General features: G+C 39.6%; 1 protein-coding gene across 12 annotated transcripts in view; it reads right to left on the bottom strand.

Annotated features, from left to right (window-relative positions):
• Window positions 1-16105, bottom strand: part of SORBS2 (sorbin and SH3 domain containing 2) — a 181099-nt gene that overhangs the window by 50264 nt on the left and 114730 nt on the right. For 9 of the 12 annotated variants that reach the window (XM_035004220.1, XM_035004224.1, XM_035004221.1 and 6 more), the window contains 5 exons: window positions 15931-16103; window positions 11247-11313; window positions 10285-10329; window positions 7317-7506; window positions 5241-5355 (listed from right to left, as the gene is read on the bottom strand). In XM_035004220.1, coding sequence (XP_034860111.1) covers window positions 5241-5355; window positions 7317-7506; window positions 10285-10329; window positions 11247-11313; window positions 15931-16103 — 590 coding nt within the window. Of the gene's footprint in view, window positions 1-5240; window positions 5356-7316; window positions 7507-10284; window positions 10330-11246; window positions 11314-15136; window positions 15657-15930; window positions 16104-16105 lie in introns of those variants that run through there. The other 3 variants (XM_035004226.1, XM_035004225.1, XM_035004228.1) reach the window with 3 other exon arrangements.

Genomic DNA, 16105 nt, shown 5'->3' with positions numbered 1-16105 from the left:
TTTTTTTAAGATTTTTATTTATTTATTTGAGAGAGAGAAAGAGAGAGCACGAGCCTGGGGGAAGGGCAGAGGAAGCAGACTCCTTGCCGACGGGGGACTCAATCCCAGGACCCTGAGATTATGACCCGAGTCAAAGGCAGCCACTTAACCGACTGAGCCATGCAGGTTCCCTGACATTAGAGAGAATTTTCTAGTAGTTTTTGTTCTGTGTAGAGAGGCCTAGTACTTCTTCCACAAGAAAACAAATCTTTGGTTCTTTCAAATCTCATTGTTTTTAATATTATAAACTTAATAATATTACCAATTCTTGGTTTTATAATTCTGCTTTCACATATAGTACTTTGTTTTGCTAAAGGGAGATAGAAATTTCTCTTAGAGAAAACGGATTTGTTTAAAAAATATTTTGAACAGCAGAGGGCAGCAAATTTACTAAACAAATAAGTGTATTTACCAGTGGTTACAACTTCACTTTGACTTCCACTTTAAGAAAATATGTAACAAACAGATATACGAAATCCTGATTTATAGAAATATATTTCTATGATAGAATGTGGAGTGCTCGCTTCGGCAGCACATGTACTAAAATTAGAATGTGAAAAGGAAGAATATCTACCATCCTGCACCATAGCTCAGAATGACTGTTTTTCATGACTTATGATTTTATAGATTAAAAATTTAATTTATAGTCTCAGTGGGCAACTATCTAGAAATTAGCAGAGAGAATGCCCCAAACAATGATCAATGGTAATTATCTATAACTTTCGAACTTAATGAAAGGCATACATTTGAGTATAGCCTTTATGGTAAAGAAATGCAAGCGGCAGAGCTAGAATTTTCTTTTCACTGTGGTTGACCTATTGAATTGCTTTAGTTATGCAACAATGGTATGTATTATGTAGCAATTTAGATCCACTGCTAAGGGACACAAAAGCCTCACAAAAGTCAGTGATAACATATACACATGGTCAGCCAACAGACAATATACACACTGATAATCTCACTAAATCAACACTGTCCATGGGTAACTTGAAAGTTCCTTTGAGTTGTTTGACACCAATATGAGCACTCGGAATCTCACTTAGGAAGAAGCATGATTATATGTTACTCTAATTGCTCATAAAAACAATAAAAAAGCAGATACACTGTTGCACATTTTTCTAATCTTTTTTGTTCTCTTCTCATTTTGAAAAAGCCGGCACATCTGTGCTGAAAACAAATGTGTATCAGTGCAAGAGGAAGTGTTTAAGAAAATCTAAAACTATAAATCAGACAGGATTCTTATTTAAAGGCAACCAAGGGTGAACCATTTTTAAAGTTCTTATGTTTTCTACAATTTCAAAGCATTTAGTTGCTTTTGAGGTTACAGAAATTCTACTATTCTCAATATTCTCATTGCAGGTGTATAATTTTTATATGTTTTTCCAAACAAAAAGAAGTGCCAATATAACGTAATACTTTAAAATTTATGCTCATTAGATTTTAAAGCTTTAATGGTATTCACCACTATGTTTTATATTTATTGTGGTTCCATGATAAATGATATACAAATTGTCAGCTGGGTTCAAACCACCAGATGAAACTCCCCAAATTTTTATACGTTAAGCTTTGACGATCTTCACTGATAAGGAAGTGTAAGTTCACTGCGGGTTTAAATTGCATTTCAACTCTGCACCATGCTTTCGAAGATTATTTCTTTCTGCTTTATTCATTATGTGCTGGCTTAGTTATTGTAGAGAAAGGTAATGTCTTCATATTGTTTTCATTTTATCATGTGTAGATGGATCCTGAGTAAGTGCTTAATTTAATTTACTTTAATGTAATTTAATTTTGGCTCACCTATAAATATATCCAATCCAGATGGGGATGTAAAGTTTTTATTAATATAATCTCAGCAGAGAGTTTGTATGATTGCCTCATGGACTACATTGTGGTTCAAGTCCGTTAAAGATAAATTCCTGGTAATTGCGAAGTACTTTTGTAGATCAAATGTTAGGCCCCTTTGATCAGTGTTTTCAAATTTATAGTCAAATGAACATCTACATGCTTCAAGAAATTGCATTGACCTTTACTTTCCTGCTAAAACCATAAACACTTATTCCATTGATTCCTAAGGAAGAAAGGGATCCCTTTGGCCAGAGTCTGGGGGAGGACTTTTATTCAAGCAGCACGGCCTTCTCTGCCCACCGTGTACTCCAGGGAATCAGGGAATTAGTGAACCACAGTTATAATAGCCATGTGTCACATCTATTGCGCGTGCTGTGATGGAGACCCACTGTGCCTTTCGTCGCTAGGAGAGTATAGACTTCACAGATGAGCCACAGAACAGGGATTCAGCCTCATCAATTTTACCCACTAACTGCAAGGGTAAAACCTATATTCATTCATTCACTTATTCATTCAATGACTATTCACTGAAGAGCTACCATGTGCCAGGCATTGTGCTGGGTGCTGGGGATACAATGGGTGAGCTCGACATGGTCCCTGCCTTCAAGATGCTTAACATCCAGTGAGGGACACAGACAAGGAAACAGGCCATTAGAATTCAGTGTGTGAGGAAGAAATGCCTCATGCTACAGGCTCACAGCAGGGGAGGTTTACCCCCGCCCCCCGGGGGTGGAGGCATCAGCCATGATGCCCTGGGGGAAAAGAGACAAGGCCACAGGTGAAATGCGATGGAGAGAGAGCTTTCCTGGCAGCGGAAGGGCCTGTGACAAGTCCAGGAAGGCGGGCATTGAAGGCTGTCTGCACAACTTGAGTATGGCGAGTTGGCAGGAAGGGCAGGAAGAGACGTGAGGCTGGCGAGCTCAGCGGGGGCCAGATCCCAAGGTTTTTTGGAAATTACATGAAGAAATTTGGGTTTTGCTCTAAGGATACTTGAGGAGCATTAGGGACACTAATTAGGTGGCTGTCCCTGTCATGCAGGCAATGGAAACACTATGGGCCAGAAGAGAGGAACGGCAGGGGTAGGATTTCGAGATCTTTGGGAGAGAGGGGAGTCCAGGGTGACACCTGGGAAGACTGGGCAGATGATGGTGTCATCTAGAAATTCAAAAGAGCAACAGAAAATTACCAAGAGGTTGTGTATTATTTACAAAAACTAAATAGGAAAAGAGCAAAGGAATGCTCACAAACCATCTGGGAGTAAAAAGACAGGAGAGCGCATTCCATTGAAATCCTTCAGTTTTGTTCACTTGCTGTTACATTACTTGCATTTAGCCAATCTGCTCTCCATCCTCTCCATCTTGTGGGTTGAAGATGCTCCCGAATCGTATGTAAATTACAGCAGTAGATAACCAGTCTCTGCGGTATCACTGCACTTAGCCTTTTGTTTTTTCTCTGATTTAGGGAGGCAATGAGAATGAATTCAGGATTGATGACAAGGGAAAAATAGCCTGTTCCTAGAATAAAAAAGGCTGGCCAAAATGATACAGATGACTAGCCCAAATACTTTTGCACAATGTTGTCCCCCTGCAAAATTGTTTAGGAGGAGTAAAAATGTTGGTTCTTTCTACTTCTCCATAAGATATCCATTCTCATTTCCTTCCAAGTTTCTTGGTTCCTTCCACTTTTTCCCTGTGGCTGCTGAGCCCTATCCATGCCTAAATCTCCAGCTATGCAAATGCTCCCAGAACTTTCTATTCTTCTTAGAATACAAGCCCAGCTTTGCATACTCATCAAAAGAAAGACTCAAAGTTCCTCAGGGTAGAGACTGTGCCTTGTTCACTACTGTGTCCCAGCACCTAATACAATGTCTGGCACATAGTTGGTGCTCAATAAATGTTGTTGAATGAGTAAATAACAGAAATATCCTGGTGAGGAAGCTTCTAAAATCAATCCTGTTTCCTGAGACCACAGCTTTGAAGTGTTCAGTACAAACACAACATACTTATAAATTGTTAGAAAGATCATCAATGATCATTTTGTTATTTACGTTTAAATCTAAGGCTCATTATTTTGCGTAATTAGTTTGCTACTTTCAGTTTTATGCAATGGTAACATCGTGGTTCACTCAATTCTCAGACTAGAAATTTCAAAGTATCATGATATTCAAGCGTATAAGCTAGTGAATGGGTTCTAAGTTTGCACTAAGCCTGCAAACCAATGGTGTTCTTTTTTTTTTTCTTTCAGTTTTTCTGGTGAATTCTGTTACTCTAAAAGATAGGAGTTATTTGAAGAAAGGCAAAGAAGGCTTACATAAATATTATGTAGGAATTATGTGATTATAAGGTTTTTGAACATGTTTCTTAAGAACATAACCATCAATACAGGGTTTCAAAAACTAAATCAAGGGCACTCATGTTGGGTGTGGTAAGGCAAAGTTTTCCAATCAAATTTCAGGGCTGGCCTTGCATTATATATAATAATATGCTTTCTTGGATACTCTTAAAGGAGTGAACAAAGGAAAGTCTTTTTCCTGTTCACTGACAGCACCCAAAATTCTTTTAAAACAACGGGAGAGTGTAAATTATAAATGGATCTCTAGAAGCAGGTTTTGATAGAGATGCAAAGGAATTACAGTTTCAAAGAGATCCCAAGGGCACTGATCTAGGAGGGAAAGCAGAGGACTCAGAAAGGAGGCCTGGGAAAATAAAAACCGAGAGGGCCAAGGAATAACCTATTTGTTAAATTGCACTTAGAAGAGGCAAGTTTATGTATCTTTTTGTTTGTGTATGAAATAACTAGAAAAACATTCTGCCAAGTTAAATATAATCTTGATCCATTAGATTGACAATCAGGAAGCTTGAGGCTTGGTAACCTGAGAGAGATTTAACAAGAATCAATTAAAACAACTTGTTTTTTTAAAGAAAGGCATTTGGGAAATTTCCCCTTAATCCAAAGAAATATTAAGCAAACGATATAGGAAGGGATGGGGACTGTGTGGGCCCATTTGTATCAGAGAGACTAATGAATGATTTTTCTCATTAGCAATGTAGACTGGTAATTAAGTATTGCATTTATGAATTTTTAAACAGTTAAGCTCAGGGCCATGATTAAGCACAGCTATAGTTAAATGCAAATGGGTCCCCTATTTGGTTGGTAGGGACAATATGTTAGACAGCGTATCTTCAATTCTCAGACAAGATGCACGAATCACGATACAAAATCAAGTTGATTTCTAAACACTGCCAAATCCACAAATCAACTTTGCGACAAACATTGCTAAATGATACAAACTTCAGGTCTGCTTGGGAACCCAGAAGCCTAGAGAACTGGCATTCTGTTTAGTGACAAGTGCTTACTGGTCTTTCATGCTGGAGAATGGATGACTTCCCAGGTTCATATTCAAAAATACTCCTTGGCTCAGAACGAAATTTTCTTGTGTCCACTTTTCTATCTGGAGGATCCCAGTCATGCCTAGAAATAAACAACAATTATATAAAAATAATTCTATATGCTTCAAGGAGTACTAGAAAACCACTTGCTATCTGTTTGCAAAGTTAATCTTAGTACAGATTTTTAAAAAGTATCTCAGGATAAAAAGTTAATCTGCAAAAAAACCACATTCATATGTTGTTTTACATAAATGATTTAAAGAAAGCCATTCTTCTATTTCATATTATATTTTCCTCTAATTTTTTTTTTCCATACATGATCCTGAAGGCTCAATAACTGACACAAGGGGCATATGGATGGATATACATGCAGCCAGTGCTCTGCTTGGGAAACCCTTGGGATGGTATACAAATTATAGCTGTGTATATTTGTGTTTAGAGTAAATGGCGGTTATGGTCCATTGAGTTAATGTGAGTTTAGCTTACCACTCTGTGACCTGGCATCCTTGATCCAAAGTGACAAGGAGGAATGCGCACGCCATGCTTGATCTTATTTATCCTGCAAGTGGCGTCACAGTTTGGGGAAAGTACAAAAGTGTCACTTGGGCTGCCATCCACAGAAGCAAGCTGTGTGGCAGGGGAGAGCCTCCTTTGATATTACCCTTGAAAACCCAGAGTCAGACAGCCATCCTCTTGCATAAGAGATCTTGGAAGCGGCTCTTTTTCCTGAACTAATATCCTTCAAAAGGAGGTCAACGAAGGACTTTGAAAGTAAAGCTTTTCTAGGTAGCCAGAGGGCAAAAGAAGGCTTCCTTTGAGACAATGTATATGGAAGCCATCTAGAAATTTTTAAGACGTTATCATATTTCTTAATGATTTATTTCTACTAAACATAGGACAAATAATACATTTAAATTTGAGTTAATTTTGGTTTTTTTAATAGCAGAGATGCCATTTTGTGCTAGACTTTTATTTCTCAAATTTAAGGCATCACACTTATAAACATATAGTTTATCATGAGGAGATTAAAGCGAGGCTCTCTTCACACGTGATATGTGTCTATTTCGTGGTATCTTGTATCCTCTATGATCATCAGTTACTCTTAATGGTACAGTGGGGTAAATATAATATTTATGGGATGGATATGATAGGTGGGTGCTTAATAATTAGCATTAATGCTGAATAATTCCTATATTGTTATTAATTGCTAGGATCACATGAGCTATTGCTTTAGTTAGAGCTGAGTTTGAATCCTGGCTTGGACATATGAGCTGTATGAGCTGAGCCATTTACTTTCATTCTCTAAACCATAGTTTCTTCTCTCTAAAATGGGTTTAGAATAGAACATATCTCATTGGGTCATTCTCAGAATTAAATGACATAATAGAGGGAAAGTACTTAGCATAGTGCTCGCCTCATAGTGAGCTCTCAATAAAGGTTACCTATAAGTAGGATTATTAGCCATAATCCTAATAAAAATTGGGCAGTAAGAGTGTGTTTATAAATTTTTATTTTCGTGTGAATAGTTTCTATAAAAATTTCAGTGGGGAAATGAAAATTAGTATCATCTTGAGAAGCCGATAGAAATGAGTCACAAATAGACACTAACTAATACCTTATTTATTATTTATGAATAACCTTGCCTGCTTTCAAAAAGAGACTGTTGTGTACCAGAGGGGAAATTGTAAATCATTAATAGACCTAACATTTCAAATCTGAGGAAAATGAAAATTAACTGCAGAGTCTCTGACATGCAATGTCAGAGGGAGTATGTGTCAGTTATTTCTATTTATTTGTCTTCTTACATGCATTTATTGATCAAAAAGACTGTGCTCCTGTTAACTCAAGCTTCGCTGATTATGATACTATGAATCAAGATTGTGCTTGCCACAATCGCAATAGAGGTCAACATGGCGCATCCGTTGACTCAGGTTCTACGTGTCCTATCTCGGTAATGTAAGCACTGAGTCTTCTACTAAATGTTAGATGGTCTTCCTTTTATCCTAAACTAAATATAGGCCACTTTGGGGGAAAGTGCCTTACTTTTCGGTTGAAGATCGATCTCTTGGCCGAAGTGGTGGGACTGGAGGAGGAACATGTGGTGGAGGGACAGGGGAGGAGGCGTCCTTAAAGACTTCGGTGCCATTGTCGGAGTGGCTTTTGGAGAGGGGTCTGTAGGTCTGGGTCTTTGCAGCAGGATGTGACTGAGTGCTGTAGGGTGAGTTGTACAGGCCTATCATGAAACACAACACAACAGAACAAACAGAAGCAGATAACATTTTAAAAGCACATCAAATTATTTATACCCCACAAAATATCCGGTAATTTTCCCAACATGTTTATCAGTAAGCATATTCATGACGCATGCATTGGGCAGTATTTCTTAATCGATTGATGAATATTATTAATTTATTCAGCGTGTTTACTATACTGATTTGTTATTGATACATTCTGTACACAATGACTGATTACAGTAAATCTTCAACAATCATTTTGAAATTAGTAATAATTCAGACTGGCATTAGGAATAAATTTAGAGGTACTTGGCAATTATTCTCCTGGATAATATAAATTAATAACATAGTTAAGTTTTCAGAGGAAGATTAAAAATAGTTCACAGAACCATTTCCAAATATCTTCTATTACTTTAAAAGCTCTGATTTACATGTGATAACTGACATGTTAATTGCAATCAAACAAAATATTGAGCAAGTTGTATATGTGCTGTGTATAAGCCTTAAGCAAGGCTTAAGGACACAAAAATCCTCTCTAAGCTTCTAGTGTATCTGGGGAAATGAGACATGGATAGAATTGTGATCGAAAATAATTGGTAACATGATAAAGGCCAAATGAGGAAAATGCATATTAAGAATTAAAGATTTTAGAAGATGGTAGATTGGTCAGAGGGGCTATTATGGAACTCATGGCACTGGGGTGAACCCTGGAGGATTGGTTTGGGTGGGTGGGTGAGGGAAGTGGGCAGCAGAGATGGCTTAGGAAAAACAAAAACAAAAACAAAAAGAGGCAGGAAGGACTGGACATAGCCCAGCGGCACGCAGGGTTTGTAGAGAGGGGAGACGGTGGTTGCAGTTGTCTACCAAAGAAACAGTGAAACTATCACGAAAGGGCTCTGCAAGTTTATATGTAACTACTGTTCAATTTACTAATTACTAATGGATACAGAATTTCAGTAAAAATCATTATAAAAATTCTGAATCTCCTGCCACCTCAGTCTTTTGAGTTAGGTCAATTTTCATTCGTCTGCTTCTCCTGAGGGTCCATACAAATTGCAGTGACAAACGAAAAGACAATGTCCGGGGGCGCCTGGGTGGCTCAGTTGATTGAGCATCTGACTCTTGATTTCGGCTGAGGTCATGATCTCAGGGTCCTGGGATGGGGCCCCGCCTCGGGCTCCGTGCTCAGCAGGGGAGTCTGCTTCTCCCTCTCCCTCTCCCTTTGCCCTTCCCCCTGCTGGCACTCTCCCTCCCTCCCTCTCTAAAATAAATAAATAAATCTTAAAAAAGAAAAAGAAAAAGAAAAGAAAAAGACAATGTCTGCACTTACTATTTTGCCTGGATTCTACAATCAGACTTCAAACTTACAGCTTGTTAAAAACAAAACAGGCCCCAAATGGAGTCACTCATGTATGCTGAGCCCCATGTCACCGAATGGAGACTTAATTACAGTTTTGGCTCTGCTAGAAAACCAGACAGTCAGGAATCACCTGACCAGCACTGGTGAGCTCACCTGCCATCCCCTAAAGGAGAAGTAACCTTGTAATCACCTACTGACTTTTTTTTTTTTTTTTTTTCCGCCTTGTATAGCTTCCTTGTTTGGCTCCTGTCTATGAAAGTCTTTCAGAGCTCCTTTCTATCTGCTAGATTGGATGCTGCCGGATTCGTGAATCGTTGAATAAAGCCAATAATATCTTTAAAATTTACTTGGCTGAATTTTGTTTTGTTAACAAGCTAAACCCAGGAGGTGAGTCTGGAGTACCTGTGGCTAGGAATAAAAGTTGAGGGAGACATTTTCCTGGGCTTCCCGGTATCACCGGGAAGAGGGAGGACCGACACCTCAGAGGTCTTGCTGCTTGGCTAACCTTGTTCTGCCCGGTCTTTCTTCTCCATTTGTCTTTGGAGACTAGTTAGCAGAATCCCTAACAGGTAAGGGGCCCGAGTGCCAGCCTTCAGGCATCAAGGAGGGGAGAATCTTGTGCAGTTCTAGGGCAGGTAGCAAGGGGACCCCTACAGGAGGTGAGGTTGCTGCTGCTGGGGAGGTGAGCAGCCTGAGCCTCCGAGCCCGCTCTAAAGAAAGGAAAACCAGACTGTACAACAGTCTCCAGCCTGGGGCTGAGCGGGGACAGGAAGCCCTCTATAGGATCCCCTAATGTGACATTTAGGAGAAAGGGAAACATTTTGTAGGGGTACTTCAGCCTGCAAGCACGTCACACGATACCCACACACTCAAATGCAAGGAGAAACGCCCAGAATTGTGGTCGTGCCATGAGGACTGTTGGCAACCCTTGAGTCAGGAAAGCGGCCCAGCAGAGTGGGATTTTTAAAAAATCCTTCAATGAATGGTTGCATTTTGGGAGCACAAGCATGGACAAAGTCACAGAATACTTTGCTGGACTTGTTTTTTGTGAAGTGTATCTGAAAGATCTTACGCAACTGTGATCACTCTCGCTGCTGATAAAAGGAGATCTTTATCTGACTTTGTACCCTAGTTACAGTGTGTTCTTTCAGACTGTCCTTCAGACTTGGGTTAAACATTCCTGAAGCCCAGAATAAAATGACAGTGAGAATGAATGAGAGAAAACAGTATTAGTTCTCATTTCCATGAGAAAAGATTGATCCTTTGGTCATGCATGCTTTGAGAAAAGGGAAAGAGCATCCTCTTAATTGTATAAACTGAAAACATGCGGCTCAAACAGGGGTAAAAAAGTGAGTGTGAAGTGTTCCAAGCATTGCCGAGCATACGTATTCATCGCGAGCAAGGAAACCCGTCCTACCTGCGTTATATGTATAAGGAGTATTATACATGTCTGTGTCATCATCTAGAAAACGAAACATAAATATTATGGTAATACAGATTTGGTCACCATATCATAACAAGATAGTAGAATTTCAGAGAAACAAACAAACAAATTTGGTAGAAAACCAATGTATTGGGTGCCTGGGTGGCTCAGTTGGTTAAGCGACTGCCTTCAGCTCAGGTCATGATCCCCGGGTCCTGGGATCGAGCCCTGGTTGGGCTCCTTGCTAAGCAGGGAGTCTGCTTCTCCCTCTGCCCCTCCACCCCACTCCTGCTCTCTCTGGCTGGCTCTCTCCCTTTCTCTCTCTCAAATAAATAAATAAATCTTAAAAAAAAAAAAAAAGAAAACCAATGTATTTTGCCTAGTTCATAATACCACTTTTAAAACTTTTCTAATATTGTTTTGTTGCTGGGCTTCTGCAGTTTGTCCTCGCTTGTCTGTAACCTATTTGCTCGGTGGCCCTCTCCCCAGCATACAAGGTCAATGCCTTTTCCTCACTTCTTCAGGCAACCTTCTCTTCAGAATCATGCATTTCCTCAGGGAAGTGCTTTAAAGATCTCTTGTCAACCTTGTGAGACCTACCTCTGCTCACTCTCTCGACAAGCAGCTGACATGTGTGGACAGAGGAACAATGAGTCTGTCTAAGCACACACCACGCCACAGCGCTCCAGACTGTGGACAGGGAAGGAGGGAGGGAGCAGAGGACCTGGCAGCCCTCCAAGGGTCAGCTAATAAGAGGCTTCTTGGCAGCTCAGGAGTGAGGCTGGAGCACAAGTGTCTGTGATTGGAGGGTGATAGAAGGCGAGCAGAAGAGAAAGAGGGAGGGCTGTGGTGTTGCTAGGCCCTTAACAGTTTGTGTGAACCAGAACTATACAGGAGTCTACATATACATCCTTCTGCCAGGAGGATCTGATCAGAAAACAGAGTAACATACATACCCGGCTTGTGCACCATGTGGATTTGCTTGAACATGGTCTTGTACCAGTCCTTTGGTCTGTCAACCGTCTATAAAAGAGAATGTCCAGGAGTTAAAAAAACTGGTTCCAAATCAACAGTGTTCCTCAACGTTCTTCCTTCTATATTGTATCTTTTCTCATAGCAGATTTCTGTTCTGGGATTAAAGACAAAATCTAGTTCATGATGACAGTAACTTCTCCAGTTATGTCTGCAGTTTGTAAATATGTCACCCCTTGTTTGAGTTGAGGCTGAACTGGCACATTATATGGTATGGTTTTAATTTTCGCAAATCATACTGTGCCCAGCACTGAATAGTTGATATTTGCACAAACGTATTTATATCAAATGCACGGAATAAAAGTTGTGGTGTTGTCATGGTTTGCTTAACTCCTTTTGGTGATAATTATCATTATCCTTAAAAACATTTTAGTGAGTGTTCTGTTCAAAACATTATTTTTAGAATTACTAGGGGATAATTTTGACTTTCAAACTGTATTCGGATCAGCTTCAACTTAGAGAAAAATATGACATAGTCCTGCAGCAAATCTAAAAAAGGTGTAGATATTGTTTTGAAATTGTTTAAACATGATAATAAAATACAGGCAACATTTGCTTGGCTAAATTGTAAATTCCTTGGGAGTAGAAGCTCCTGACACACCCGGGGTTTGGGCATGATAGAAACAGTGGACTGTAGTGGAAAGAAGAAATTAGTGTCAGCTCAACCTAGATTCAAATCTTGCTTCCTTTAATTATTGTTTCCTACTTCCTAGCAATATGAATTTGGGCCAGTTAGGTAAGCTTTTAGGCCTCAGGTTTGTCCTTTCTAAGATGAGATTATATCTACATCAGAGGGTTGTTATGGAAATGGAATGAAGCCTCATATACAATAAGACCTAGAACAATGCCCAGAATATAAGCTATGCTCAAGGAACATTACATATTTAAGGATAAAATAGTGAGTGAATCCAGGTTATTGGATGGAACGCTACCTGATTATACCTGTGAAAGTAGACCTATACCTGTATAATAATAAAGATTTTGCTTGGCAAGATCTTTATCTCAACATTTCCAGAAATACTCCAGCAAGAAACTCAATCATTCTGTGTACAGTCATAAATAAACTGGATTTTCCGAGACAGTTTTCTTGATAGAAAATATTCTGTTAGGACTGCCATAAAAATATTCTTGTACTTTTTTAGACTGAGCTTTGGTATGGATCTTATATCCTATTTTTTTCCCTCAGAAATGTGATAATTGCATTTTCATCTGGAAATTGAGGGGTTTGTGCCAAATCTAAATTTATTTTTGTCTCTAAGAATATATGGTTCTGATAATCGCTATAAATATAGATTAGCATTAAGAGCTACTTGACTTTGTTATGAATCACCTCTTCATTCATTCGACGCTCTTTCTACAATGGAAAAGCTGAGGAGATTGTTGATTGACCTTATATTCAAATGGCGGGAGCTGGTGGGAGGGGGGCAGTGATGAAACAGGCATCGTTTTATTCCTTGCTGGTTTAAACATAGTAGCGAACATGTATCTTTCAGGGACATGTTCATAAAAGATCAATTTCTATTTGGTTAAGCTTTATTTCCTTCAGGTATTCAGCAACAGAAAATAAGACGTAACTTAACGCACACACGTTTCCCAGCCATCCTGGACACAACCAATAGCAACAAGGAAATCGAGTAAGTAAGTTATATCACTGTATATGGCAATGTATCTTGACAGGATTTTTTTTCTTCACTTGCTGGAGGGCATGGATCAGGCAGGAGCTCAGTTCTGCCATCTGCTAGCTTTATATGGTGAGCGCAGAGATGCCAGAAAATGCCCAACTGGTTGGCAAAGAGGAATATGAAACTGGTATAAGGCAATACTAAAACTCTCTGTCCCTTTCTAAAAGAAGCACTCTAAACATTTAAAGTTTCTTTTATAAATGGCTAAATTTATAAATTAGCATAACCCCAGTGTTTATGGCTAATACTGAGATGAAGTAAATAGAATTCTACTCAAATTTACGGACGTTTACTTTCGTATGTGTCCTTCAAGGTTATTTTGTATGCACAGTTAAGTACTAGCAATTCACTTTTCAGTTGTTTCCTATAATCTTGACAGAATACACCTGCATTTTACATTGCTACAGTTTACAAAGCATCAGAACTCTACATTGATGTATCATGCAGAGACTTCCAAAAAGGGAAAGGACACATATTTTCTACACAAGAGTGTACAGGGATTCTATTCTATTTTTGCCCCTCTCTAGCTTTGAAAAGGCTCAAACAGTGTTATATTTGAACTAGAAGAAAAGATTCTTGTATTTCACGTAACTAGCTGGCTTTAATTAGACAACCTCCTGGGACCTGAACCCTAGCGATTTTTGTTGCCGTTAAGAATGGCAGTAAAAGGCTAACACAGACTCCCAGGTCACACGAGAGAGAGCAGACGGGGGAGCCTTCGTTCAAATAACTCAAAGGTACATTTGTTGACTTTTGGCTTTCTAGAGTTTCTAGTTTACTTTACAAAATTTTGTTTCCTTGGTATAGGCTGGTTGTCTAAAATGAGACCATAACATGATACACTGAGACAGGACTGCTTTTGGTGGCTACACTGAGCAGAATTCCATGTGAAGCAATTTGAGTCTGATAATCATTACTTTCTACACGGATGAGAAAGAAAAACAACCTTGGAGATTCTTGGCCTGCTGTGGCTCAGAGATGGCCTGACTCAACATTTATAAACACAGCTATACTTGGGGATGTGCTCAGCAAGGCTAAAAAATAGGGACCATGAATAAGAGTCTTCACAGACCTGCACCTTCTTTGTAAAGTTTTAAAAGTCTAAATAAGAGCACAGCTGTACATAAAAATTATGGTTCCTTATAAGGAACTTCTGGGCTGCTTATATTTTCTTTTCTATTTTATGGAAGGAAAACTAGCATTGAATGTTTAGTACATGTGTTTGCTTATGCATATCTAAACATGCTTTTGATTTGCAAGTAGAAAGACAATATAGAATTTTAATACTCCTTGATTTTCACTAACCATCTATGACGCCTGTTTCTTTTTTCCTTTTGAAAACTAACAAGTCCTTGCTATGTAAGAAAATTATGACTTATGGATAAAAAAAAATGGTCCAGCTTTTTGTGTTGTTTCTTATATATCATTTATCTATGTTAAAGACACACTCAGAGATCTCAGATACAATCTTTTCAGACAGAAACCTATAACAACATAGAACCAGGGATCTCTTAATGTGTGCATCTTCTGTGACTTGAGGGTCAAGGAAACAAAACCAGGGACACCATTCCTGTCTGACACTGCATCCCTACATTATTTGGAAAAAAGATTTCAAATTTAACCATTCTGAGTCTGAAATCTTAAAAGGCAAACAAATGACAAGACACCATCACCAGAAACATGTAGTTGTCATAGGACTGTCAGTCACAATCTCTGAACTTTTTCTGTTACTTAAATATGACAATCATCAATTCCAACATAGATCTGTGGGACTTTGTAATTAGCCACATTCAGTGTTCCCAGAATCTAGCGAGTCTACAACCCCAGCAACTGCTGTACCGATTGACTTTCTGGCTTTCGGTTCTAATACAGATGCTTGGAATAATCAATTTTTAACTCTTCTCTCAGAGCGCTTCATCCCCACATGAGAGATGCAATCTTACCACTGCTTTTTTTTCCTGATCCCTTTCCCATTCTTTTCCTCTATCTGCTATTGTCTTTGGCCCCCCAGGGTTTGCATTCCAGGGAAGCAGCTCTTGGCAACACCTCCCCCCTCCAACCCCCAGGTATGTGGGTGTTGCAGGCACTTGTGTTCTGCCTGCGCCCCCTTCTTGCACAGCCCCCCAATTCACCTGCAGAGGCGCGGCTGCTCTCATCCTGGCTCCCAGAGTCTTCCTTCTGCCGGCTAGCCCCAACCTTCTCTGCAAGGAGACTGGTCAGCGAGCTGCTGCCTGCCCAGGCTCTCTCAATAGCTGCCTCTGCTGAGCTTTGCCAGAAGGGGCTGCCCTGACACACTGAGCAATGCTTTGGCAGAGTTTAAAGACTTAAAAAAAAAAAAAAAATCCAAACACTTTCATTTATCATTCCTGAGGGCTTGCAGCGGGCACAGCTGAAGAGGGACACTAAAATGTGTATTTTTCTTCAGTTTTTCCTTTCCATGACATTAACTCCCTTCACTCTAATCATCTCACCTCCCAATGCCCAATTCACAGCTCCCAGTCTCCTGATGTGAACACACAGCCGTTTCAAGAAACAAATCGCTCGTTTATTTGCAATGCATGTGGGAATTTAATGCAGCCAAATAATTCACATTTCCTCCTTCCTTCTCTTTTCTCTCTGTTGCCCTAACACTCCTTGGAAAAAGGTAAAACAAAAAACCTTTTTTTTTTTTTTTTGGTTTCCCATGATCACAGTTTTCATGATTTTCAATTAAAAATGCAAAAACAGATTGTGTGATCAGCTTCGATTGACAAGTTCTTTTTCTCTTTCTCTGCCACACACAGCATAATATTTCCTGAGAACTGAGATGGCACAGAGGGCCATCCTCATTATATAAGAGCATCGGAATGCACAAAGCCATCGACAATCCATTCTTTGTAGAGTCTGTGCCCAGCCCTGCAACAACGCACACCCTGGCATTTCTTACCGTTCTAATTGCTGTGGGGATTCCGGATTCATCCACGGGCCCGATCCCCGGGTAGTGCGGGGCTTTGATGACCGTCACTCTCTTCTCTTCCTCTGAGGATCTGTACAGTGGTATGGAGCTGCCCATGGTGCTGTCCAGAGACTGCGCGTGCTGGGGATATGTCTCTGCGGAATCT

Source organism: Mirounga leonina, unplaced genomic scaffold (genome assembly GCF_011800145.1).
Source record: "Mirounga leonina isolate KUSES-001 unplaced genomic scaffold, KU_Mleo_1.0 Mir_128, whole genome shotgun sequence".
NCBI classification, from domain to species: domain Eukaryota; kingdom Metazoa; phylum Chordata; class Mammalia; order Carnivora; family Phocidae; genus Mirounga; species Mirounga leonina.
The sequence above is the reverse complement of the archived record's forward strand: the minus strand, read 5'-3'. Positions and strand labels throughout refer to the sequence as shown.